This window comes from Plutella xylostella, chromosome 15, assembly GCF_932276165.1.
Source record: "Plutella xylostella chromosome 15, ilPluXylo3.1, whole genome shotgun sequence".
In the NCBI taxonomy this organism is placed as follows: Eukaryota; Metazoa; Arthropoda; class Insecta; order Lepidoptera; family Plutellidae; genus Plutella; species Plutella xylostella.
Window position 1 is genome coordinate 2,513,789 of NC_063995.1, and position 26,549 is coordinate 2,540,337.

The 26,549-nt window shown below is 39.8% G+C and overlaps 4 protein-coding genes across 5 annotated transcripts in view; 2 read left to right on the top strand and 2 right to left on the bottom strand.

The window, feature by feature from the left end:
- LOC105386560 (rab GTPase-activating protein 1-like) overlaps nt 1–19,384 on the bottom strand; it is a 40,041-nt gene extending 20,657 nt beyond the window's left edge. The window contains exons 1-9 of the mRNA XM_048626140.1: nt 18,993–19,384; nt 17,521–17,754; nt 14,503–14,650; nt 13,324–13,510; nt 12,270–12,469; nt 7,547–7,716; nt 4,069–4,188; nt 886–984; nt 410–570 (exon numbers count right to left, since the gene is read on the bottom strand). Of these exons, the coding sequence (XP_048482097.1) occupies nt 410–570; nt 886–984; nt 4,069–4,188; nt 7,547–7,716; nt 12,270–12,469; nt 13,324–13,510; nt 14,503–14,650; nt 17,521–17,754; nt 18,993–19,136 (1,463 nt within the window). The 5' untranslated portion in view covers nt 19,137–19,384. The remainder of the gene's footprint in view (nt 1–409; nt 571–885; nt 985–4,068; nt 4,189–7,546; nt 7,717–12,269; nt 12,470–13,323; nt 13,511–14,502; nt 14,651–17,520; nt 17,755–18,992) is intronic.
- A 645-nt stretch (nt 19,385–20,029) lies between these two features.
- Nucleotides 20,030–21,324, top strand: LOC105393104. The gene is made up of 4 exons (XM_011564832.3): nt 20,030–20,255; nt 20,436–20,511; nt 20,585–20,668; nt 20,750–21,324. The coding sequence occupies exons 1-4, from the start codon at nt 20,153–20,155 to the stop codon at nt 21,024–21,026; spliced, it is 540 nt and encodes a 179-aa protein (XP_011563134.3). The 5' UTR covers nt 20,030–20,152; the 3' UTR covers nt 21,027–21,324.
- A 1,139-nt stretch (nt 21,325–22,463) lies between these two features.
- On the bottom strand, nt 22,464–25,441 carry LOC105386558 (stress-activated map kinase-interacting protein 1). 2 transcript variants are annotated; one of them, XM_038108490.2, is made up of 6 exons: nt 25,032–25,441; nt 24,470–24,865; nt 23,965–24,290; nt 23,588–23,772; nt 23,219–23,354; nt 22,464–22,968 (listed from the first exon to the last, which is right to left on the bottom strand). In XM_038108490.2, the coding sequence occupies exons 1-6, from the start codon at nt 25,355–25,357 to the stop codon at nt 22,766–22,768; spliced, it is 1,572 nt and encodes a 523-aa protein (XP_037964418.2). In that variant the 5' UTR covers nt 25,358–25,441; the 3' UTR covers nt 22,464–22,765. The 2 variants fall into 2 exon arrangements, with proteins under 2 accessions (XP_037964418.2, XP_037964417.2); XM_038108489.2 differs by having other exon boundaries at nt 22,466–22,971; nt 25,032–25,439.
- A 647-nt stretch (nt 25,442–26,088) lies between these two features.
- The window catches only part of LOC105386572 (E3 ubiquitin-protein ligase UBR4), an 80,642-nt gene continuing 80,181 nt past the window's right edge, over nt 26,089–26,549 (top strand). Inside the window, exon 1 of the mRNA XM_048625952.1 lies at nt 26,089–26,245. Within this exon, the coding sequence (XP_048481909.1) occupies nt 26,124–26,245 (122 nt within the window). The 5' untranslated portion in view covers nt 26,089–26,123. The remainder of the gene's footprint in view (nt 26,246–26,549) is intronic.

Below are 26,549 nucleotides of genomic sequence, written 5' to 3' on the forward strand. Positions count from 1 at the left end.
AATCCTGAAATCCTAATGTACCTGGCACTACGTGGTGCGAAGAGCGCGTATTGCCAAAATTACGGCACGTCCAAGACCGAATATCTGTTTTTGAATTACTTGTGGAGCCATCTATCCTTGTAACACGCATAACGTTTTTCAAATAGATAACAGTAACTTTTTCACAGATGCAGAAGCAGCACACTCACCGCAGAGGATCGGGAATCCCTCTAATAACCAGGTCCAAGGCGAGTGACATGTAGGCCGGCGCGCCGTCGCCACTGGCCACGTTGAAGGCGGCCAGCGCGGACTCGCCCCGCGTTCCAACTATAGTTGAGCGCTAGCGACATGTGGCGCCATCTATACCCACCACAAGCCAACAGATGGCAGCACAAGTCATGAATAAATTAAATATCCAGTAAACACTCACCGCAGAGGATCCGGTATCCCTCTAATAACCAAGTCCAGAGCTAGGGACATGTACGCCGGCGCACCGTCGCCACTGGCCACGTTGAAGGCGGCCAGCGCCGACTCGCCCGCGTTCCATAGAGCGCACACTGAGCAGCCGGACCCGCCCGATGAGCCGCTCACCTGCAAGGACAAACAACTGTTTTAGGAATTGACAGTACGATATGCAGTATAGTATAACCCTTACGGGAGCCATGGTAGCTCTGGTGGGAAAGCGCCCGTTTGAAATCGCGGCTGTGATGGTTCCAATAAGTAATTTGGAAATCATGGAAAATGTATAGCATCACAGCATAGGTGAAGAAAAACATCATGAGGAAATCTGCACATCTAAAGTTCCATTAGAGTAAGCCACTTACACCCAGGGAATAGAAATAGTGAACAGAACCTTTACGAGCATGAGACGCAAATACAAAGTAAATAAAAACAAAAGTTTCATACCATTTCCAGCAGCCTCATGTCTGAGTGCTTGACGCCGCGGCCCGGCGCCAGCAGGATGCCGAAACAACGCTCGATGTAAAGACCTCCCGTGTATGACGCCTGAAAAGACGTTAACATCATTATTAATAACATCACAACTGTTATTGCAAATCAAAATCAAAATCAAAATTGCTTTGAATAATAATGAATCATAGATAGCCTAAACTTTCAATGAGCCTTAAGTTTATTTTAATGCCTTAGACATCTCATCATCTTAAAACCGTTAATAAGCTTAATAAATAAAAAAAATAAAGTTCATAAAAAATGGAAAATATACGGCAGGCTATCCGATTATGAAAACTTCTCATCGCTGCGACGAATACAAAAAAAAATGGAAACTGATTGCTTTGATAGATTTATTTCCAACGCAGAAGATAATATAAAGATAAACTCCAAACATTTTTGGTCGTACATAAAATCGAGAAAAAGTATAAATGAAATCCCAGACACAATATACTTGGATGAAAATAATGTTGGTTCGGACGGTCAATCAATAGCAAATATTTTTAACAAATTTTTCCACTCAGTTTTTGAAAAAGAATCCACTGTAAACGATTTAGATGATTATGAAGGTAACTATAATAACACAACATTACTATGCACTATAGCTATAAATTTTGATACAGTGGAAAAATATTTTAAAAAAATTGATACTTCTAAGGGATGTGGCCCAGATGGTCTTCATCCCCTGTTTCTAAGACGCTGTCATAAAGAACTCGCAATTCCAATCACGGTCTTATTCAGGATGTCTTTAGAGACCTGTATAGTTCCAATTAAGTGGAAACAGTCTCTTGTTACCCCCATTTACAAGGGTGGCGGTGATAAGCATAATGCTAACAACTATAGAGGTATATCTAAGCTTAATGTTATTCCAAAATTATTCGAAAAAATTATATACGACGTTATGTTTCCTTCAGTTAGACCGTACCTGATAAATTCTCAACATGGTTTCATCAATCAGAAATCAACAGAATCAAATTTGTGTGAATACATAGATATTTTATTGGATGCTATGGATAACGGATTTCAGGTGGATGCCGTGTATACCGATTATTCAAAAGCTTTTGATAAAATTCCCCATAATATATTAGTTAAAAAACTCGATTTATTTGGTATACACGGTAACCTACTGAGATGGTTAGATTCTTACTTAAGGAACAGGTCGCAAGCAGTTTCTATTAAGGGATACTTATCATCTTTTATCCCTATTTCTTCTGGTGTCCCCCAGGGCTCTCACTTGGGCCCCCTTCTCTTCAATATTTTTATCAACGATGTAACTAATATTTTAAATAATTCCGACTCTTTATTATACGCTGACGACACGAAAATATTTATGAAGGTGAGTTCTTTAGACGATTGTCATAACTTACAAGCAGATTTAAATAATTTAATACAGTATTGCAATAAAAATAAAGTTAAACTTAATATCGATAAGTGTTGTGTCATATCTTTCACAAGAAAAAAAAACAAAATTTTATATGACTATAATTTTCAAGATATAAGTTTAAGAAGGGTAACCGAGGTGAGGGACCTGGGAGTCCACCTCGACAGTGAATTATCGTTCCGGAGACACTATGATATAATTACAGCAAAAGCATATAAGATGCTGGGTTTTATATTTAGACAGAGTAAGGATTTTAAAAGCCCCACCACTCTTATCTTGCTTTTTAACTCTTTTGTTAGGTCCATACTTGAATATGCATCGACGGTATGGAACCCTCAATACCAAAATCACATATATAATATTGAAAGAATACAAAATAAATTCATTAAACGTTTAAAATATAAATTTAAAAATTTCGATACCAACTCTTTTCTTTCACTTGAAACCCGCCGTGACATGAGAGACCAGATGTTATGGCACAAAATTATCAACAACCATATTGACAGTCCATAGTCCATACCTACTTGGTAAAATGGCTTTGTACTGTAAAGGTAACTCCCGCCATCCAAAGACCTTTGTTATTAAAAACTGTAGTAGTAACTATACTAAAAACCGCTTCGCTATAAGAGCTTGCGAAAGTTACAATAAATCACATCATAAAACTGATATATTTAGCGAAAATCTCATTAATTTTAAGAAAAAAATTATTGCTAACTTAAAAATAGCGAAGTAGTAGATTTGTCTGTGAGTAACTTATCATATAAATACATAGTACATGGGTAATATACCTAATTATATAATTATTATATAAGTACCTAATTATATTGTTGATTGTTAACTTCTTAACTTTATGCATCTTAAGCAGTTCAGTGATGTTCTGAGTATTTAGTAAAAAAATAGGTGTGAAAACTTTATTGGCTTGTGTGTAAACCTTATGTTAATTTATAATATGTAATAGTATAAGCTGTTTGTTTTCCAAATAAAGAAAATTAAAATTAAATTAAATCTTCGATATATCGATATATCGATATATCTTCGGTATACCTCAATAATGGACACTATTTCTTTCGGGACTGCACTTGAAGATAGGGGTTAAAAATTATACCATCATGAAAGAGAAGTCGGCTAGGCTTATAGCCTGTAATTATGAAACCCTGTTATCCCTCATCAGGGACATGGGGCTATGGCATGTAATAATAGTAATGATTTCTTGTGATAAGAAAGAAACATTTATTTGACACACTGAACAATAAAAAACAGAAACAAAAAGAAAAAGAATACTACAAAAATTTATATGAAAAAAAAAACAGAAAATAATACAAACAAACACGGTTGCTGTCCAGAGCGTCAAAAAGGCACCAGCTCAGCGTGTGCTGTGCCCAGAGAGGCCACAGCGCTGGTTTTCAGCTGGCCCTTAGAGTTGTGACCTCAGTCACGAACGCGAGGTAGGTATATTAATTAGGGTGGGTTGTGTTGTGTTGTGTTGTGTTGTGTTGTGTTGTGTGTGTGTGTGTGTGTATGTGTGGAATGTGTGTATATTTGAGTAAGCTAGGTTGGTGTATAAGTAGATATAAGTAAGTAGGTACATTAAGTAAAATATATATTTATAAATAATAAGACGCATAATACTAAGTTTATAAATAAACCATAAATAATAGAATAGGTACAATATAAATGCATAACATAATATAATAAGACCCACAGCCTGCAGAGGCATAAAATATTTTTTCAGTATCCGGGCGCGACCCGTTCAGTGTTACCTCATCGCCCTCAGGTTGCGGGTTGTTGGACACCTGCTGCACGTTGATGGTGACCTGCTTGTCGATGCCGCCGCGCAGCTTGAAGCCCAGCCGCTCCTTGGGCACATGGCTGAACGTGCCCTGTGGAAGAGAGATTAATTAGTAAGCATGAATTATGATTTGCTAGCTGTTCCCGCGAGCTTCGCCTCGCCTAATGTTAATTCTGTGTTAATCTAAGGTGTAAGCTATCTCCATACCAAATTTCATTTAAATCTGTTCAGCTGTTTTGACGTGACAAAGTAACAAACATACACACACCCACAAACTTTCGCCTTTATAATGTTAGTAGGATTTGTTGGACGTGTTTGGGTCGCTTTTTCTGTAAGGAAATACATCATCAATGCTGTTTTGGGAAGAATGGAGAAATGTAGAAACAGCGACAGTAAGTTATAACTATTTATGATACATAATAAAATACATGACAAATCAACAATGACAATCGGACATGAATAGAATAGATCTACATTATGATAATTGGCACGTTATGGCGACTTAATCTGACCTTAACCACGGGATTTCCTTGTACCGTACAAGTGTACAAGGACATTATTAAATTATACATTTCAACAAGCATATAGCAAACACTTTTACTAGAACAGGCATAACAACAGCAAACGCAAACTAACTGACTACTTAGTCAGTAAAATTTTCTATGAACGATCAGAAAATTAGGATACAATGATTAATCGCATAGCTACTCATTAAACTCAATAAACATAGTTTTTTAATTTACGTTTTAAATTTAACACAACAATGGATCAAATAAATTGGAAATCATATTCCCATTATTTGATTAAGGGTTAAAACAGAAATAAATTCGCTAATCTTCGCAAGCCACCACCTCAAAAGCCAACTTTTTCACCAAAGAGGTCGCGGTACTAATTTACCTCACCTTCCAACCAAGGAGGCTGCATACCATCAGATTCCTATCCAAACCAAGTACAGTCGAAGTATAAAGTCTTGACAGTAAAGAGTGCGATTTTGCTAAGACTTTTTATCCTTTTCAGTTATTTACTTACTTTTACATACATTTTTTAAATAAAATACCCATAATAGATCGATTAAAATAATATGGTCTTTTTGAATTAGGTAGAATCCCCTTCCGTTTTCAGTACTTCATAGTTGGACTGTAGGCGACTCACCTTGGCGTCGGACTCCTTGATGTCCACGGTGCACTCCAGCACGTGCATGAGCTGCATGGGCGCGGGCGCGTCCAGCAACGACGCGCACATGGACGCCGGCGCGCTCAGCTCACCCACCACGGAGGAGGCCATGGAGCGAGGGATGCACTGTATCCTAGGTGACTCACTGTATCCTAGGTGACTCACTGTATCCTAGGCGACTCACCTTGGCGTCCAACTCCTTGATGTCCACGGTGCACAACAGCACGTGCATGAGCTGCATGGGCGCGGGCGCGTCCAGCAGCGACGCGCACATGGACGCCGGCGCGCTCAGCTCGCCCACCACGGAGGAGGCCATGGAGCGAGGGATGCACTGTATCCTAGGTGACTCACTGTATCCTAGGTGACTCACTGTATCCTAGGTGACTCACTGTATCCTAGGTGACTCACTGTATCCTAGGCGACCCACCTTGGCGTCGGACTCCTTGATGTCCACGGTGCACTCCAGCACGTGCATGAGCTGCATGGGCGCGGGCGCGTCCAGCAGCGACGCGCACATGGACGCCGGCGCACTCAGCTCGCCCACCACGGAGGAGGCCATGGAGCGAGGAATGCACTATATCCTAGGTGACTCACTGTATCCTAGGTGACTCACTGTATCCTAGGCGACTCACTGTATCCTAGGTGACTCACTCTATCCTAGGTGACTCACTGTATCCTAGGTGACTCACTGTATCCTAGGTGACTCACTGTATCGTAGGTGCCTCACCTTGGCGTCCGACTCCTTGATGTCCACGGTGCACTCCAGCACGTGCATGAGCTGCATGGGCGCGGGCGCGTCCAGCAGCGACGCGCACATGGACGCCGGCGCGCTCAGCTCGCCCACCACGGAGGAGGCCATGGAGCGAGGAATGCACTGTATCCTAGGTGACTCACTGTATCCTAGGTGACTCACCTTGGCGTCGGACTCCTTGATGTCCACGATGCACTCCACCACGTGCATGAGCTGCATGGGCGCGGGCGCGTCCAGCAGCGACGCGCACATGGACGCCGGCGCGCTCAGCTCGCCCACCACGGAGGAGGCCATGGAGCGAGGAATGCACTGTATCCTAGGTGACTCACTGTATCCTAGGTGACTCACTGTATCGTAGGTGACTCACCTTGGCGTCCGACTCCTTGATGTCCACGGTGCACTCCAGCACGTGCATGAGCTGCATGGGCGCGGGCGCGTCCAGCAGCGACGCGCACATGGACGCCGGCGCGCTCAGCTCGCCCACCACGGAGGAGGCCATGGAGCGAGGAATGCACTATATCCTAGGTGACTCACTGTATACTAGGTGACTCACTGTATCCTAGGTGACTCACTGTATCCTAGGTGACTCACTGTATCCTAGGTGACTCACTGTATCCTAGGTGACTCACTGTATCGTAGATGACTCACCTTGGCGTCCGACTCCTTGATGTCCACGGTGCACTCCAGCACGTGCATGAGCTGCATGGGCGCGGGCGCGTCCAGCAGCGACGCGCACATGGACGCCGGCGCGCTCAGCTCGCCCACCACGGAGGAGGCCATGGAGCGAGGAATGCACTGTATCCTAGGTGACTCACTGTATCCTAGGTACCTCACCTTAGCGTCCGACTCCTTGATGTCCACGGTGCACTCCAGCACGTGCATGAGCTGCATGGGCGCGGGCGCGTCCAGCAGCGACGCGCACATGGACGCCGGCGCGCTCAGCTCGCCCACCACGGAGGAGGCCATGGAGCGAGGAATGCACTGTATCCTAGGTGACTCACTGTATCCTAGGTGACTCACTGTATCGTAGATGACTCACCTTGGCGTCCGACTCCTTGATGTCCACGGTGCACTCCAGCACGTGCATGAGCTGCATGGGCGCGGGCGCGTCCAGCAGCGACGCGCACATGGACGCCGGCGCGCTCAGCTCGCCCACCACGGAGGAGGCCATGGAGCGAGGAATGCACTGTATCCTAGGTGACTCACTGTATCCTAGGTGACTCACTGTATCCTAGGTGACTCACTCTATCCTAGGTGACTCACTGTATCCTAGGTGACTCACTGTATCCTAGGTGACTCACTGTATCGTAGATGACTCACCTTGGCGTCCGACTCCTTGATGTCCACGGTGCACTCCAGCACGTGCATGAGCTGCATGGGCGCGGGCGCGTCCAGCAGCGACGCGCACATGGACGCCGGCGCGCTCAGCTCGCCCACCACGGAGGAGGCCATGGAGCGAGGAATGCCCTGTATCCTAGGTGACTCACTGTATCCTAGGTGACTCACTGTATCCTAGGTACCTCACCTTAGCGTCGGACTCCTTGATGTCCACGGTGCACTCCAGCACGTGCATGAGCTGCATGGGCGCGGGCGCGTCCAGCAGCGACGCGCACATGGACGCCGGCGCGCTCAGCTCACCCACCACGGAGGAGGCCATGGAGCGAGGGATGCGCTCGAACGCTTTGGCGAAGCAACCTGCGAGAGTGAGAGAAAGGGGTTTATTTTGGTCACTAAAGAAATATCAAGCGCAAGGCCTGAGCTGGACGGAGGCCAGAGTAGTTGCTGAGGACAGAACGGCGTGGCGCACGCTTGTAAAGGCCATCTGTACTACTGGGGTACCATAGGACAGCAACAAAGAAATATAGACTATGCGATTAGTGGCGATTTAGAAGGCAGTTTTTTGTATGAATGTCAAAACCCAAGATTCTTTGATTGGATATTCGTCTTACGAATAGCTACGTAAATATTAAGCGTTGCCATTATCAAAGTTACGTATTGACACCACTAAACTAAAAATATGTGCCTTCAGAGTCCCTACCATAAAAATATAGATGTTTCATAGTACAAAAAGGAGACGATATAGCGTGAAACAATGCCTACCATCTTTACGTGGATGATTATTAGTCCAGTCAATAAATGACTCAAAATGAGGTGTAGAGTGCGTGAGCAGGTAACTAACCGATTCCTTCAGAAACTTGTTCAGGGGGTTTAGGTTGTTAACATACCAAAAGTCCTGACCCCTAGGTGATGAGCGGGGGGGAGGAGGGGGGGATAAAGGTACGAAATTTTGGTTTTTTGCTTATATCTCAAAAACGGTGCATCGGAGACAAATATTATAAACTAATAAAATGGAGCTCTTAAAATTATCTAAAACTTTTACATAATATGTTTTTTTCTTACTCCTAACCGTTTTCGAGCTATTGCCCTCGGAAAAAGTTGAAATTTACAAGAAAAATGTATTCATGTCAAAACATTCATAAACATTATTTTTTTTATTTATGAATAGGTTTAGTTTAGACAATATGATGCAATGTTTATGAATGTTTTGACATGAATACATTTTTCTTGTAAATTTCAACTTTTTCCGAGGGCAATAGCTCGAAAACGGTTAGGAGTAAGAAAAAAACATATTATGTAAAAGTTTTAGATAATTTTAAGAGCTCCATTTTATTAGTTTATAATATTTGTCTCCGATGCACCGTTTTTGAGATATAAGCAAAAAACCAAAATTTCGTACCTTTATCCCCCCCTCCTCCCCCCCGCTCATCACCTAGGGGTCAGGACTTTTGATATGTTAACAACCTAAACCCCCTGAACAAGTTTCTGAAGGAATCGGTTAGTTACCTGATCACGCACTCTACACCTCATTCCTTGACTGGACTATATAGATAGGCGTTCTAAAATGTGCAAGGTGGAATTATATCTGTGTAATTTGCGATGCTCTGTAGCATGGCGAGAAATTCAGGTTAGATTCCCTCCGCAGCGGCATACACCAATGAGATTGGAATATGTAATAGAATTCATAGAGATTCCTTGGTGTGAAAACGTCTGGACAATAGAAATCAACGCGAATGACATATTTATCCAGAAATTATAAACAGATAAAAAATAGTCATTCATATTTTTTAAATAAATGCTACGAAAGAGATTTTATAATGTTTAAAATACTTTAAATTTAACTGCCTTATCGATAAAACAGATGTCTAGAAATATTGGGTGATAGTTACTTACAAAAATAGAGAAGTTAAAGGGCGTCAGTGACCCTGTGATTTGATAAGTGAGTATTCAACAATATATAAAAAAAATATGTTTACTGTTTAAAGTCTCGGTCCTGGTTCTGAGTTCATTTATTCATGCATAGATTCGTATTCACTATAATGCAGACAGGAACGGTAAGCGGATCCATATGTATTAAACTCTTCGTCATGTAATTAGGCACACGCAATGTAAGTCATTTCATCTGTGCCACATACTTGTCTATCATTTAATTCCTCGTCATTCTTTGTCTATCATTTGTGTTTTTCATAGAGATCAGTGTTACCGAGTTAACACAGCACATTTGCTCATTGAAATATGAAATAATAACAGAAATAACAAATACTTTATGTTATTTATCTGCATAAAATCATGTAAATTTGGTATCTAACCAAAATATGAATTCAGAAACACTAAATTACTTTATGAGTGGTTAAGTTACATGAATTTATGTCGACTGTACCTAATTTAAATGTCACAGTTCCAGTGTCGATATCGGTGTAAACAATAAGTGGGCGTACCCGAGTTCATATTCGGGTTTAACTCTACACTCCGCTGATTAAACCACAAGGTCGTATGTCCCTAATGCTATGCTCATCACAGCTGCCACTTAAAACATAATTATTTTAACAACTTACCACAGTTTTATTAGCGCGCTGTTTGAATTATAGATCAGAAATAGACACTATAAAAATTATACACAAAATATATTTAGAAAAAAGCTTCTGCTGGATTTAACAAACAGATATATTTTTTATCACACTTTAAATTTTACACTACAACTCATAAAATAAACACTCTTTTAAGACCACATTTAGGAGCTTTCACAATTGCACTTAGCACACAGCACGACAAATTAAAGTGACCTATAAGAATTGTACGAAATCTATGCAAAAATTTAGACAAAACACACGTAAAATTCTGTCGGTTAATCTGGCGCGGCCGGCCAGTCACCGCGCTGCTATCAGAGTAAGGCAAAAACGAGGCGCATACCAGCGTAACGACATAGAGTAGCTATACAGTGCGCAGTCTTCAAACTTTTGTATGTTTGACTTATCAAACGGTAATTGACAACACCGTAGTACACTAGGTATATATGTTTATTTACTATAAACATATATACCTAGTGTACTACGTATATGGTATTGAACCTGCTTCCAGGGCCCGAAGGTTCGCATCCACCCAGAACAGACATTCGCGCGATGAGCTGAGTATCTCTCTTGTTCGATCAATAACAAGAGAGATACTTTGTTTTAGTAGTTACAGTGTAGATTATTATTTTTTTTTATTTCTTTTATGGTTACACAATTTCAATAATGTACCTAAATAGGTTTTCACTGTTAAAAAGTAATAGGTGGCAAAAACCTATTACTTTTTAATAATGACTAGAGATCACTTACTGAGACCAGTTTACTGCAGTAACGGCATATATCGGAGGTGCGCGGGCGACCGACCTATCCATCACGATGTTTTATCTACTGCGTGATTTTGTACACAATACACTCTAATGGATGTTTGTGTACGGAAATAGATTGCATATTTTCTGTAAAAACATTGACAGATTAGGATGTTTTGAGTGGAATCTAAGATATTTGATAACGAAAGATGCCAGATTTTAAGTAGTTATTTTGTAAGTAGTAAAAAATAAATAATTTCCATGTCTTTAGGAGTAGGTCCTGCAAAAATAATCTTAGCCACTTTTACAAACAGAAGTGTGAAAACTGTGCAATAAGAAATTCAATTTATAATAATTCATATTCATAGAGATAGTCGGGGTCTAGATCAACAACCGGCCGCGGTCACACCACGCTGCCTTTGACAGTAAAAGTAAATACCAGAAAAGCGCTCTACAAGTCCATTTAAATGCTAATCATAATCTTCTCTTACGGTCTGCACTGCTAGAAGGTGTAATCCGTTTGCTAAGAAATTATTGTTTTAAGTATCTCTTCCCTTGAGCTTCGTATTGGCTTATAAGGTTATCCCATGCTTCCTGGAGCTGTATGATTTTTTATTATTTTCATAAGAATCTCAGAAGTCAGTAGCTATATGTTTGGATGTTTTATAGTTTTCGAGTGTCACATGACCACTAATCTGACTGGATAATCTTTCTCCACGGAGACAAACCCAAGTCCAACTCTGGTTGTCAGCGACATGCTAAAAACAGATAATATTGACAACATAACAATATTGCCAGTTGCACAATCAAGACCCATTACCACAGCGAGTGTATTATTTAAGCAAATACAGATTGGAGCAATGAACACTTAACTTAACTCAATTTAGAGCGAATCATAACTGTGAATTATTGGGTGATATGTCTGCCAGAAGTTAGAAAATATGTTCTTGTTGTGTAACTTCTATTGTTAGTGATGCTAGATATTGAAATGTAGGCAAGCTTTGTTTATTTACCTCAAGCATTTATATTTTTTTAATAGTATTCGTCGCGCATTCAATTTCAAGACACTCGAAAAATACTGTCATAAATTGATTTGATTTACATTTAATTACCTAAAACGAAACACATAATTATTTTAAGTTTGCTTTTGATATTTGCTATTTTTTCATGTGATGAATGAATGAAACTTTAGCCGTGGCGCAAGAGTAGAATTTGAGACGATCACATACGTTATAGTTCTTAACTTCATTACTAGATTGCGCTACTTAGAACAGCAACGCTGTGCGCCTAGAAGGAAATGCGTGTAGGCTGTCGTCGCACTGCTCTGTAGCAGTTCTTAACTTCACCACTAGATGGCGCTAATCCGTAATTAACATAAAACAACTTACTGGACACCTGCGTGACGGCCTCCGCAATATGACAGCGAACACATGGCACCTATACACGGCGGACTCCTTGGTCTCTCCGTGCGACCACGTGAAGGCGAAGCACGCGGCCACGGGCGAGCCGGCCGCGCCGCGCGCGTAGAAAGAGACGAGTAAGTTCTTCACCTGACCACTAGATGGCGCTAATCCGTATTTAACACAAATCAACTTACTGGACACCTGCGTGACGGCCTCAGCAATATGACAGCGGAACACGTGGCACCTATACACGGCGGACTCCTTGGTCTCGCCGTGCGACCACGTGAAGGCGAAGCACGCGGCCACGGGCGAGCCGGCCGCGCCGCGCGCGTAGAACGAGATGCGGGAGACCGTGTAGCGTGCCATCACGCTGCTGGTGTCCGCTTCGTAGAGGCTGCGGGAGGAATAGCGAATTAGTATTTGGCTCAATAATGTTATCACTGAAAAGGGGGAAACATTAACTAAGGCCGTATTTATTCGAGTAAATAGACGACTTATACTCGGATAAAATGGGTCTAAGAATATTTTAGCTTGTTGGAATCTTTTAATTTATGTAATGGAATTTAGATTGTGCTTAGCGGTAGGAATCAATCTTTATTGTAGATACTTCTTATAGTATTGAAAAGTCTGAATATAATAAAGTAGGACTGTGCGCATAGGTCCTTTATCATGCGATGTTTGTCGCTCTCAGAATGATCCACTATCTCAAGCTCTCACATCATAATGTATCTAGAGCAGTAGTGTACTCACACAACAAACCTCTGCGAGCACACCGGTATCGAGATGGACACGGCGATGCCGTCGTGCGTCTCGTGCATGGCGCTCAGCTCCTTCATGATGCGCTGTATGTCGCTCTCAGACTCCTAGCTCTATGGTACCATAGACTATAGTGTATCTAGAGCAGTAGTGTACTTACACAACAAACCCCTGCGAGCACACCGGTATAGAGATGGACACGGCTATGCCGTCGTGCGTCTCGTGCATGGCGCTCAGCTCCTTCATGATGCGCTGTATGTCGCTCTCAGACTCCTAGCTCTATGGTACCATAGACTATAGTGTATCTAGAGCAGTAGTGTACTTACACAACAAACCCCTGCGAGCACACCGGTATAGAGATGGACACGGCGATGCCGTCGTGCGTCTCGTGCATGGCGCTCAGCTCCTTCATGATGCGCTGTATGTCGCTCTCAGACTCCTAGCTCTATGGTACCATAGACTATAGTGTATCTAGAGCAGTAGTGTACTTACACAACAAACCCCTGCGAGCACACCGGTATAGAGATGGACACGGCGATGCCGTCGTGCGTCTCGTGCATGGCGCTCAGCTCCTTCATGATGCGCTGTATGTCGCTCTCAGACTTCGGGTCGGCGATGTTCTGGGCGCCCAGGTAGGACACGCCGCTGAATACCGTGCACTCTTGGTCCACGTCTGATACTGGAATAAGGGATGTTGGTTAGGAAATAGGTAAGTATAATCGTTTTGACGATTTCAAAGGTAATGAAAGTTGCTCTGTGTTTCGGGTTCATAGGATAAGCAGTCCAATATACTGTAAGTATATAGGGTGCGAGTTGTGTGTAGTTATTTAACCAATTCCAACTAAGTCATACAAAAAATATGTAAAACCTTAATTACGTTATTCTAAACGTGAACAAAACAAAAAAATATGAATGGACAAGACCAAGCGGAAGATTCACACATTCTTTTTAAACTGATAATCTTTAAAACCTTGATTACAAAGAAATGGGACACCAAGATAGCCGCTGTGATAAGATAACCAATCAAAATAGCCATCTATTTAATAAAATGTTATATGTATGTGCATTATAAAGGTTAATCTATCATAGGAGGAAGTACAAATCATCATCATCAATCCCTTTATCCCTTATCAGGGACAAAGTAGGGCTCGAAGATATATAAATTAGATAACAGGCACACAAATGGTACGGCAAAACTATTTAGTAACCTCTACACAGCAATACTGATTTACCCCAACGGTTTCCATAAGACCCGAACGGGAAAACTATTGTATGCAATACCCCTTGGACCAGATAGGTAGATTAGGCAACAGGTAGTGGTTGCTTATTGCCTGACGATGGCGACAGAAGATAGTACTAAACTACATGTGGAATACCTATATGTGCAATCACACAATTTATTGTCGAACTATTTTTAATATGATGCACGGTCATAAATAGCTTATCTTGGAAATACGTAGGTACTTTTGCACAAATCGTTAGTTCTTTAGTGAACCGTGTTTTTAATATTTTGTAAACTAGAATGAATAATTTCATTAAATAGCCATGGATTTTAGGAAAAAAGCACTGGAGGGCCCATTTCTGTGTTCTTATATACTGCATAAATGCCCAATAGCATTAGGTCCAACTAAAAAACAAATGACAGCATCTGCTGTGAACACATCTGTGTACCTTCATCGTCGCTCTCAGTTGGCTTCATGTGGTCGTGCTTCTCGGTGGGCGAGGCAGCGGGGGGTGAGGCGGCGGCGGGGTCGGGGGCGGGGGGCGCGCCCACCATCACCTCGTAGAACTTGGAGCCGCCCACCAGCCGACAGTTGTCCTGCAAGGGCCATACATCATGATATGAAGGAATAAATGTTGCAATTTTTGACAGGCGAGAATTCGAAGGGAGTTTTGAAATAGATGAATAGCGTAGTCGGTTGAGAGGATTCTTATGGAGATAATCCTGTGCTTAAATAAGGATGGAGTTCTGTTGCAGGGTGTCATTACTGAGAGTTACCTCCCATCAACACATAGGTACCTTCTTTAGACATACTTAAAACTTGCTATATATTGGGTTGAGTAGAAGGTTAATATTGGCAATGCTAGATCATGTCTAAATGGTGCTCAAGGGCAGTAGCATCTTGTCGAAATACGTATTAATTACACAGAAACACTTTAATATTATGAGAGTAAATAAGACCAGACATCCATAAATGTAAACAAGTGGACGAGATTACCATACGACTTAGCAATGTATTTTATGTAACATACTGTAATTTGGGTGATAGCGATAATGATAATAACTAATAAATGTGATAGCAACAGTTGTGACAGCAGACGAAATTTGAGGTCTCGTTACCAATACATAATAAGGTAGTATCCATGGTATGTTTGGTATGAATGAAATCTAAATTATATTTAGTCAATGTTTAATGTTCGAGGATCATACACTTATAGTTAACCACAGCTGGCAAGTATAGCAACAACATTAAATTAGCAATAACGTAAAGGTACATGGAAATCCCATTAATTTAAGGAAGATTGGTAATTTGATTATTAAAACAAACTCAAAATCAGCTGTTAAAGATTTACCTCCTAACTCAGCAGGGTGTTCGACTGACTCCGAGCCTAAATCAGGACGTGACCTTAAATGAGTCAATTAACCACTAAAACCACCCACCTTGAGTGAGAGCTGTTTATTCTTCCCCATTCTCTCGTAAGTCATGTCCCTATCGGCACTGAATGTATTTATAAATTCACATCACTAGATTGGACGATAACACGGCTGTGACACATTGATTCGGCAATGGTTCGCGGACGACTGATATTGTATATCAACTCTATCAACGTATTCGCTCACTGAGTCATACAATAACACGGCCTGCGAGTTGTAAAGTACGCTCCCTGTAACCCGTCAGTAATAGAAATTTAGATGCGCGAAGATGCGTGTAAAAAGTGTAAAGATAAATTTTGGTCAAAAATATTTATTTGGCTTATAAAGCTTCTGATATGGCTGCAGACCGATATTTCTTATTAATTTTGGCAATGGAAAATGTGATTAACGGAAACAGTTATAATGTAGAATTTTAAACAAATAATTTAAGGTTCTTTAAAAGCATACCAGACAGTAATTTTGCGATTTAGTTAATTTAGTTAATAACCAATAGAAATCAAAGGGCAAAGTATGTTGAACGAATCATAACATTCTTGGTCTCTATTGGTTAAAGCAGAAACGATTGATAATACTGCCTCACTGTTCTGTTGGTACTTGGACGCAGCTGAGCATATATGTATTTCATTCAAGGGATGTTTGCACATTGCGTTCACTTTTTATTTACATAAGTACTATATTTATCAAAACTGGAACGTTTTCATTATAGGACTGTGTTCATCTAGGTATTAAACGCCATGTAAGTAACTTGTGTCTATATCTACATAAAACATACCTATTAATTTATTACGTCACAAGTCATAAGTGTAATGTATGTAAATTAAAATTTTCGGTAAAATTCAAATATCATTTGTTATGCGATTCTGTAGAATAAATAAACTTTGTGTATCAAAAGCGTAGCGAATTACAGACTGCGTCAGTAACGAGAGCAGACGACATAACTCTCCTTAACTTATTGTAAAATAAATAACCATGTTTAGCTTGCAAAATACTACATTATGAATATACTTTATAGCAAAGCTTTATTTGATAAGGAAGATATCCTTGTCAATAAATAGCTACCTAACACTTGCTTGTGGTAATAGGTAAACGACAAGTTACCACTACGGGCCACCAGCTGCCATTTTACGGCTTCGTTATCGACGTAGATAAAGGTCACCATATCGCGATTCACCATAAATACGGCGCATTAAACGAGTTTATCGACGTCGATAGTAGACCTGTCTTGAAATAAAACAAAGACACAACACAACATAATACTCCAATGTAGGCAGAACTAAAATGAGCAACAGTTGACCCATGTGTATGTATAAGTAGAGCTGTGGCGCCAAATAGCATGAAACGTCGGTGTTTGCAGCCTAAATTGATTTAAGTTTCAAGACCTACAAGGTCGTAGTTTCAGCCAAGGTTATGTATGGATCCTAAGTTAATTAGATACTTCTTATGTGCCTTTAACTAGCATAAGTATCTAAATCGTAAAATCTGTTATTCGTCGCTGATTCTGAAGCAATAATCCTAACTAAAAATAATTTAAGTGAATCTTTTTATACTCACTCTCAATTTCCAATATCGTCAGTAATTATTTCCAATCAAACAGAAATAGCACCTAATGGGAGGCGATTAGGGTGTGACCCTCAGCTCTAAATCATTTGTTTGTAGGTTCACCCGCCTGCGAGGCGTTTACTGCGAAATCAAGCCAATGAAGGCACTCTAGCTTGCTCGTTAAGATTTAACTACTGCTTTGATAAAGAATAAATCATTTCGTAGTTGTATTGTTAGTTTTAGATTTTTAGCAATCAAGATAAGAGGTTGGTATGGAAAATATTAATTATGTATTGACATAGTAACAGATATGCTTATAATTTATGGATATACATAATAATGATTAATGTGTCGCATTTCCTTATTAAACATGTATTTTAATTAGCTGTGGTGTGTGGTCTAGCTAACAGTTACTCCCAACTAACTAAAACCTTTTTTTTGTAGTCTTAGGCCTAAACCTCAATTTTAAAAGTATAGTAAACAGTCAAATGTACCTCTTTTAACGGCAGCGAAGGTGGTTCAGTGAGGACGGGTGCAATGGCAGCATCCACATGATCCATATCCTCGTCAGAGTCTGTCTCCGCCTCGTAGATGACTTTGTACAGGTCGAGCCCGTCCGGCACGTTGGTCTGGATGTTGGCTTCTGGCCGCACCGTCAGCTCTTGGTCCACCAGCTGGCTCTGGCTTCTCGTGATCCTGAGTGAGCCTGAGAGAGACTCTGATATGGCCTGTTTGAAAAGCAAAGGTTTGCATAAAAATGTAAGAGTTTAAGTTATTATTTGGTTCTTGAATAATATGATCTGGCAATGGCTGCAAATTGAATGTTACTTTTGTTTACCTAATATTATCTGTAGCAGGAAAATATATGTACCAATTATAAATCTTACTAGTTTCATCATAATTTCCCTTAAATTTTTGTATTCTATCTTGTCTACCATAGTCCATAATACACTAAACACAAACCCTAAAATTCATAGACCGTATTGTAAATTTATAACATGGTTATATTTGACTTTGAAGCACACGAGTTTCGTTTCGACTCTTTCATCAGAAAAAGTTGAAAATCTGATATCACAGCATCTATTGTAAAGTGTCTAAACACTCTATCAATTTGGGGGAAAATCTTTGATGTACAGATAAGAACATCTGATGAAGGCTGATGATGGCACAATCAAGGTTAACTTGGTATTCTCAAGTGTGAAACTGAATAAGCCCCAAGCACTGCCTTAGTTATGCTTTAGGTTAATTGTTCAATTATGATGCCAACAAGTGAATCATAGATCCCTTGTGTGATTTATACTATGTACCTATGTACAGTAAAATACCCATTTACTGCTGTGTAAGGTTGAATTTATTTTAATTCATTTTACAATATTTTGTTGTGCCCAACACAATGGAGAAAGTAACATATAACTTGTGTGCAGTGTGCACTTTATAATAACTTATATCTAAGTGCATCTTTATTATTGGTTTGGTGTTTATACAAAAGAAGTATAGAAAGACTATTTGCAACTTTAGTATTGATTTCTATACTAAGCTGATGCACTGATCTACCACTCCCTCTTTACAGGAAAATACTGTAAAATGTTAGACTATACATCAATAAAAACTTCTGAGTTCAGAACAATGGATCTGTTACCACAGGACAATTCTCAACAAACAAATTCTACTACATAACACATAATAAATATACCACCATCAACAATGTTCATCAAGATTCCCAATTTCAGCAGTTTTCATAGGAACTACTTTCAGTAGGTTGGCCTTAAAATTTTATTGTTTGTCCTTGTTTATTATTTAACAAGTTTGTGTAGTTTTTTATGCCCTAACTTGAATAAGTTCAACATAAATTAGATACTTAGAAGTGTAACTTTACAAATGTTCAACTGCAGCTAGGTGCAATAGTGCAGTGTATACGATAATAGAAGCATTTGTATGTGCATCGCAAGTAGGTGTAGGTACTTACGTCGGTCAAGATGTCCTCCAAGTCGCAGTCGCCGCTCGCGGTGAGCACGGGCGCGGGGCTCGGCGAGCGGGAATGCTCCGAAAAGAACTCTACGCACAGCGGGTTCAAAGAATCCTCATTCAATTTGTATGGACGGCACTCCATCACTATCTGTTGATGTTGAGCATAATTAGAATTTCTGAGCACCGTCGCGGATACAACGAATCGATTTAGTTCACTACGAATCACTTTCACGTGTCACAACCTGCAACTACTTCTTACCCATTGATAACTTAGGTTCTCTTACGAGAACATAACATTTTAATTCACTTTTGCACAGAAAATGGAGAGAATAAAAAATATTTGGAATTTGGATGGTTGACAACACACAAACACTGAAAATCTACAATACAAATGTCAAGTACGCCACAGATTACTAAGAAAACCGTGGAGACCTTGAATTTCATCTGTGATATCGATCCCAAAACAGAGTCACTCAAAATAATAACGACCTCTCGCTTTTTTTCAGATATCTGTGTGGCGGTTGTGCTTGGTACAAAGTCCTTGTGCTTGGTACCTACGCACTGTGAACTTTTTTCGATTACATGCCTATTCTATTCTGTTCTATTACATTCTTTGTGGGAGTGTAAGTACCTGCACCTGGCTTTCTGGAGTGGAACCTTTGTGCATATCCCCTAGGTCTAAACTGCCTTCCTAAGCTTCCCACCACGCTGGTCCATTGCGGGTTGGTGGTTTCACATCACATAAGTACCTAGATGTGCTAAATCTAGATAATATGCAGGTTTCCTCACGATGTTTTCCTTTACCGTATGAGCGATGGTATACATACATTGTGTCTGCACCGGGTTTAGACCCGCATCACTGGCGTGAGAAGCTGGCGCTTAGCCGACTGAGCTACCACTGCTCGATGGTACATGCCTTTGATTTGAGTCATTGAGTTATGTCGATACGGCTAACAACCAAACATTTCAAAGTATAATGTAGAGTAGATGTTAATCTGTGGTCCCTGATCAACCACAGACAAACACAGTTTGGATTTGGCGTTTGTTTCTCTTCTTGTCTATGGTTTGTTTACATGTTTGAATTTTTGTAACGTCGCGATTATAAAAACTGTGTTTAATTTTAAAATAATTGATGTTAATATACGATATCAGTTAATAATGGATACATCTAACATAATGAATGAAATAGAACCACATGAATCTTTTCGCTCTCCGCCTCGTCGACGAAGATCTACATTTTTTGTTGGTCGTGAATCTTTAGGTTTGTGGAGTTATTTGGTGTCTCAAAAATACGCTATGGTCATTGATTTTTTATCGAACATTATTCCAGTAACGATATCTGAAAGAATTCCTGCACATGTGCAGTGTTATTATCAATATAAGGAGAATTATGTAGTTTGGTTTCTGTTCTCTCATAATGTGATGAATGTGTCTGTTTTAGCGCCCCAGCCACCAGAGTATCACGACGATAGTGAATGTGATACAGAAACCGAAAAACACAAACAAAACTTGTCAAAGTAAGTAACTAACACCACAATCTGCCAAAACAAAATGTGAAGTATACTTACTTATGTATTTACTTACTTACAGATATTCAGCAGACCTTTTATTAGAGAAAGAAAGGTGGAAAAAAGAAGTAAACGAAAGGAGAAACAAATATCACGATCTAAGACAGTAAGTTTTTACATGCCATACATACTTTCAAATTGAATAAAGTTATCTAAGAATATTTTTCAAAAATATTGCATATTTCAGGCAGTACCAGCTAGCAACAAAGGCGCCGAGTCGATCAAGAATCACATCCTCTTACTCCTCACTAACAAATGAGGATATAGAGTTTCTGAAAGGCAAACCAAACTTGTCTACATTTGTGCAGAGTCAGCAGAAGTTGCACCAGTCCGTGAAACAAACCATGGCGTTGTACAGACGGCTTAACAAACTCGACAATGACATGTTGGCATACAGTGAGAGTAAAGTGAATAAGGTGACAGAGTACATATTCGAAAACAGTACTGTTGAACCAATGGAATAATATAGATTAATAATTAATGGAAAATCTTCAAGTCTGACTGTTCCATGGCATCTCTTATTATACTCTCATGAGATGGAATAGTTAATTGCCATAAAATATGACATCTTTGATATGTGAATCTATTTTAGCAGATGTGTATAAAATACAGCTTACACTATACTGTGGTGTAGTATGATGGACATGCCAGTAAGATTATGATTATGATACAATGTTTGATACAAGTATACATATTTTGTAGACAATGTAATGTCCACATGGAAATACTATTCTGTATTAATTTAGTTTAAGTGTTTTTCTAACCAATATTACCAATATAATGTATAAAACTGTAAATATAGGTATAGTAATAAAAATAAACTCATTATATTAATTTTTAACCTAGTTTTATTTTACCTCTTTGTCTATCATCTTGTTCAAATGCATACTATTTTTCATTTCACCAAAAGTTGTTTATTCTCTTGTAATAATGCACCAAAAGTTGTTCATCTTGTTCTAATGCATACTATTTAGTGTAAAGTAAGGAGAACCGTTAAGTAGATAAAAAAAACGACTTGGTATAATATTATAACGTGGATCTCACAACTTTTTGCGGTTGAGTTGCGAGACGTTATGTATGATAACGCCATCTAGTATCGAGTAGAATTACTAAGGTATATTAATAAAAAATTAGCCAAATACGCCATCTAGTGAGCAGTAGTAAAACTAAAACAAGTGAATTGTAAGTTAGCGCCATCTAGTGAGCTGTATTTAAACTAAAGCAAATAAGGTGTAAAAACGCCATCTAGTGAGGAGTAGTAATACTAAAACAAATGAATTTTAAATTAGCCCCATCTAGTGACCATTATAAGAACTAAAACTAAAGAGTTGCAAAACAGCGCCATCTAGTGAACAGTAGCACTACTAATGATAAAAACGCCATCTAGTGAGCCCTAGTAATACTAAAAATTAATGAATTGTAAATTAGCGCCATCTGGTGTTCAGTGGCATAAACTTTTTGTGTCATATTAGTTCCATATTTGACCGCTTCCGGATAATGGCACTAGACATTTGAATTTTTCGTATCTTACGCAAACGTGAAAGAAATGGCCAGTCAAATTAGTGTCGCTTGACGAACAACATTGCTTTCTCGGCATGATGATGATGATGTCTTCCATGCCGATGCGGCTACGGCGACTGCTACTTGTTACTTAGGCTTCGCTGGTGTGCCCTTGTGTGGCTAACATAGCCAATCTTGGCGGTAAAAGTTCGTTCGCATATACCACACTTCAAAACTCCATTCTCATAATTATATATGTTTTTATTATTATTATTTATTATTTCTCGGCATATAATATATACGGCTATCCTATTATGTATGTAATCTAATCAAGGAGCATTAATCTTTGGCGTAATTTGGGAAAAACTAATTAAACACAAATTATTATAATCACATTATAAATTTTATTGTATTTGAATTAAATATTTTCAAGGTAAGTATTCATTATTTAAATAAATTATTCAATTAGGGAATTAGGAAAACATTTATATAAAAAAAACATTTCATTCATTAAAACGCTACACGGTATGGGTAATCCTGAAGTTATTTCAAATAGACAATACTTATTAACAGTTAAAGCTTAATTAATGTTACATAATACAAACAGTATCAATAACGTATTCAATAGTATTTCAGCGAATTACCACAAAACAATAATCATGAAAAATATAATCACAAATTTCGCTTACAATTTAACCTTAATTTAGCTCAAATGTTTCGGATGTTGAAAGCTTCGCCTGGTCTGTAATTTCTTTTCCTTAGCCGTTTTGTACTCGCGGCGACAAGGGCTGTTCCGCAGGTCGAGGATCCTGTTCACCTTGTCCACGATCTCCCGTGCCGTGTCGAGGTCGCACTCGAAGTCGTGGTGCTTGAACGCCGAGTTCGGGTGGAAGAAACCGCTTTGATCTGCTGTATGTAAGGTAAAAACAAAATATGAATAAAATGATGATGCGATTCGGAATAGTTATCTAAAATCATGTTCTTATTTTTTTCTTGTATTTTGAAGTTGCATTATTGAATTTTCTAATATGTATGTGCTTCATCACGGTTGATGGTGTAGGTAAGGTATTTTTAATAAAATGGTTTGTGAATCCTAAGTAGGTCTCACTGGGAATACTATAAATTATTGTAAGCATGTACTATCTATACGGCATACCTGACACGTTATGATCATAGGAGGTGGTTCCGTTGCGCGAGTAGACGAGCCGGAAGGTGGCCTTGGAGGAGCGCGCGTCCAGCACCTGGCACCACGCCACCGAGTCGATGCTGTGCAGGAAGAACTTCTTGCGAGACTGGAAACATAAATAATTGTTATAGAGTTGATTTCCGTAAATATGTACAAATTATGGGCGATCTACTGATGAGATCATTCCACTTCAATACAGGCATTAGTTATTGTATTTTTTTAAATGTTTAACATGATATCTGCTGCTGAAGTCGTGTAAGAGTTGGCGTTGACCTGATGCTGCAGCGGCATACAGCATACGTCTCAACCAATGGGAAACACTTAACACTCTCTACTTACAAAGATATTGTGTGAGCCACTAATAAGCGGCTCGACCTCAATCCGGTCCAATGTGACCGCCAGGCTGACGGGCGTGTTGGCGCGCACGCGGTGCAGCAGTTGCACGCGGTAGGCGCGGTACTGCGGCGCGTCCGTCGCCATCATGTGCGAGGCCGTGTCCTTGTCGCGGCTGTGGCCTTTCTTGTCTGGAAATTAATGTTTACAGTAGTGTTATGTAAGGATTGTAGAAATTATACAGACAGGTTTCTCTGTAGACAGTTTTGCGTCGCCCTCACTCACAGCACATCGAGAGCAAGTTCAATGGAATACTTTTGTCACACATTGATGTGTATCTTGCACCTAGTGCAAGGCTTTCTGTACTTTGTGCTACAGCTTACCTTCATTTACAGCTTGTATAGCATAAAGCACAGCATCAGAAGTCTGGCTATGTTGCCTCTGGTTGTCCGGATTGCTCTGTCCCGACTCATCTTTGTTAGTGAACATTGGGAAGGCACCACTGAAGCCTCCAGTCTCGGGCAGGGGCAGCGGTGTATGCCGCACAAGGTTCTTTAACTCAACAAGACCAAGACATGTGAACCCAAACTTGGAGCATGGTTCATCAGCATCCAGGCATGGAAATGTCCAATCCACTTCACCGTCATCTTCAGCTATGCAGAGTCCATAGCCTTGAGCTGAGCCTAGGGATATTTCTGGGTGTTCAATGCTGTGAAACAATGTTTTAATTTTATTCATCACATATTTAAACAGCACCATAAAAGGGTTGCAGGAATCTGGTTAATCATGCATTGTTTTCAAAAACATGCTTAAATACTTACAACAAGGATTTGATAAGAGGCTATTTCATTAATTAGTTACAAGCACAATTAAATAACAATAGCATACCTATATTTGTAGCATGTGAAGCCAATCAAGTCTTGTATTTTGGCATTAGCTATGATGCACACAACCACGGGATAATTCTGGTGCTTGTCAGACAGCATTGTCATGAAGATCTTAAATGTTTTAGTTTGTTGCCCCAATTGCGCTGTTCCATCATATTTGGCATACTCCAAGTACTGGCGATGAGGTAAATGTGGACATTTCTCCAGCTGGTCGGCCAGTAGTGACTTCTTTTTAACATTAGAAGAAGGTTTCACCTCATTCTTAGTGAAAATTTCAGCCTTCTCCTCACTGCTTAAAGCAGCAGCAGGGGTCTCCCATTTTACAACTTTTATTTTGGCAGCCTTCTTTAGAGCTTGTTCTTTTTTATCTAGCCACTGTGCTGTGTTGGATCTTTGTCTGAAAAAAGTATAAATATAAGTTGTTTAAAACACACACAATTCATTTAGAAACTAACGATACAAATTGATGTAGAAATTGTTGAGGTACATTCATATTGTATGTCGTTAATGGCACTAGAGCGCTTTCTATGGATCTACAGCCTCTACAGCAGTGATGTGCTCACCTGCCGAAGTATCTATGTGGGCCGAAGTCCTCATATCGGATGTAGCTGCCGTCCACCTCATCATCACTCTCCTCCAGGTCCAGATAGGGGTCGAACTCGGTGACGATCTCCCGCAGCCCGCGCTCCTCCGCCTCCGCATCCACCTCTTTAGACTTGTTCGGGGACGAGCTCTGCATTCGGGTCTTCTCCTCCATGGCTTTGTTGTAGAAAAGTTTGGGATAATTCTCTCCGGACATAACAATTTCACACATTCCCGTGTCGTCTGTCGATATGAAGGAGTTTCTTATGTTTGTGAGCAGCCAGTGTTTATTGTCGTAAGTAGCCATTGCTATGAATTAAATGTTAGTTTAAATTAATAAATAAATAAATCTGTTGTTTTGATTTCTTTCCTTCGTTTTTTTGACACATTGACTTGACATTGACTGCTCCACTGTCTGTCACTTTTGTTTGTACTCGCTCAGAGATGTAGAGTTGGGAATGTGATAAGATTTCCATATAACTATTTATCTTATATTAATTTATTAAATGTAATCGTTATCGTCTTGTTACTCCTTTCCTCGCTGAGTTCATCAAACGCAGTCTGCCTATTTCACGTTATGCGTACCGAGAATAGTAAGATAAATTAACCTTGCTGATTTATTGAAGTAGAAGAATCCATTAGCTACACAACCTCGCCGAATGGTTCAATATGTCCACCATGGAGCTGTTCCGAGCTACAACATCCCTGTCTCAAGTGGTCATAAAGATAGCCGACCTCACCTACGATAGCGAAAAATTAAAATGAAAAAGTACATGGCAATGGCCTTAAGAAAAAGAAGACTTAATGAGAATTTTGAGAATGTAATACACTTGCTTTCGTTACTAGATTAGTGTAAGTATGACTTAAAAAAAATATTATTTTTCTTTGCTGGCAACAAATCAAATTTTCTTATGAACGAAGCCATTAGGTTGTTGGAAAAAAAATTAAGTTTGATTGTGCAAACAGCACAGCGTTTCAACAACGTTCTTATTCACATATATTAAAAAAAACTCACAGCTGACATTTTCGGATTGTGATTCAACAAATTTTGACAAAAATACACTTTCCTGAAAATGGCCGCTTCGGGAGGTAATATCGAATGGTCAACTACTGTAAAACCAATTCTTACTGCTTTGTACGGCCCATTTTTTGAGAAAAATGATGCTGTGGAAATAATACAAGCCATCATAAAAAGGTAAGTTACGTTTCATGTCCTATTTCGCCTACGAAAAGTAGGTATTCTATTCACAGTTTTCAGTATAGTTTTCAGGTCAATTTTCCCCGGCCGGTACATATTCCGATAAATTGTCGGCTCTGGTAGCAGCATACAACATTTCTGTTCGATCTACTTTCCTGAACCTCATTGTAGATAAGAAAAAAGTCCTTTTGGATTTTTAAACAATCTTCCAAGCCCAAATAGCCAGTGCTATACCTATAAATAAATTTTAGATTCAGAGAGTGGTAACTATTTAGGATGTTAGATTCCCTCTGTCTACCTA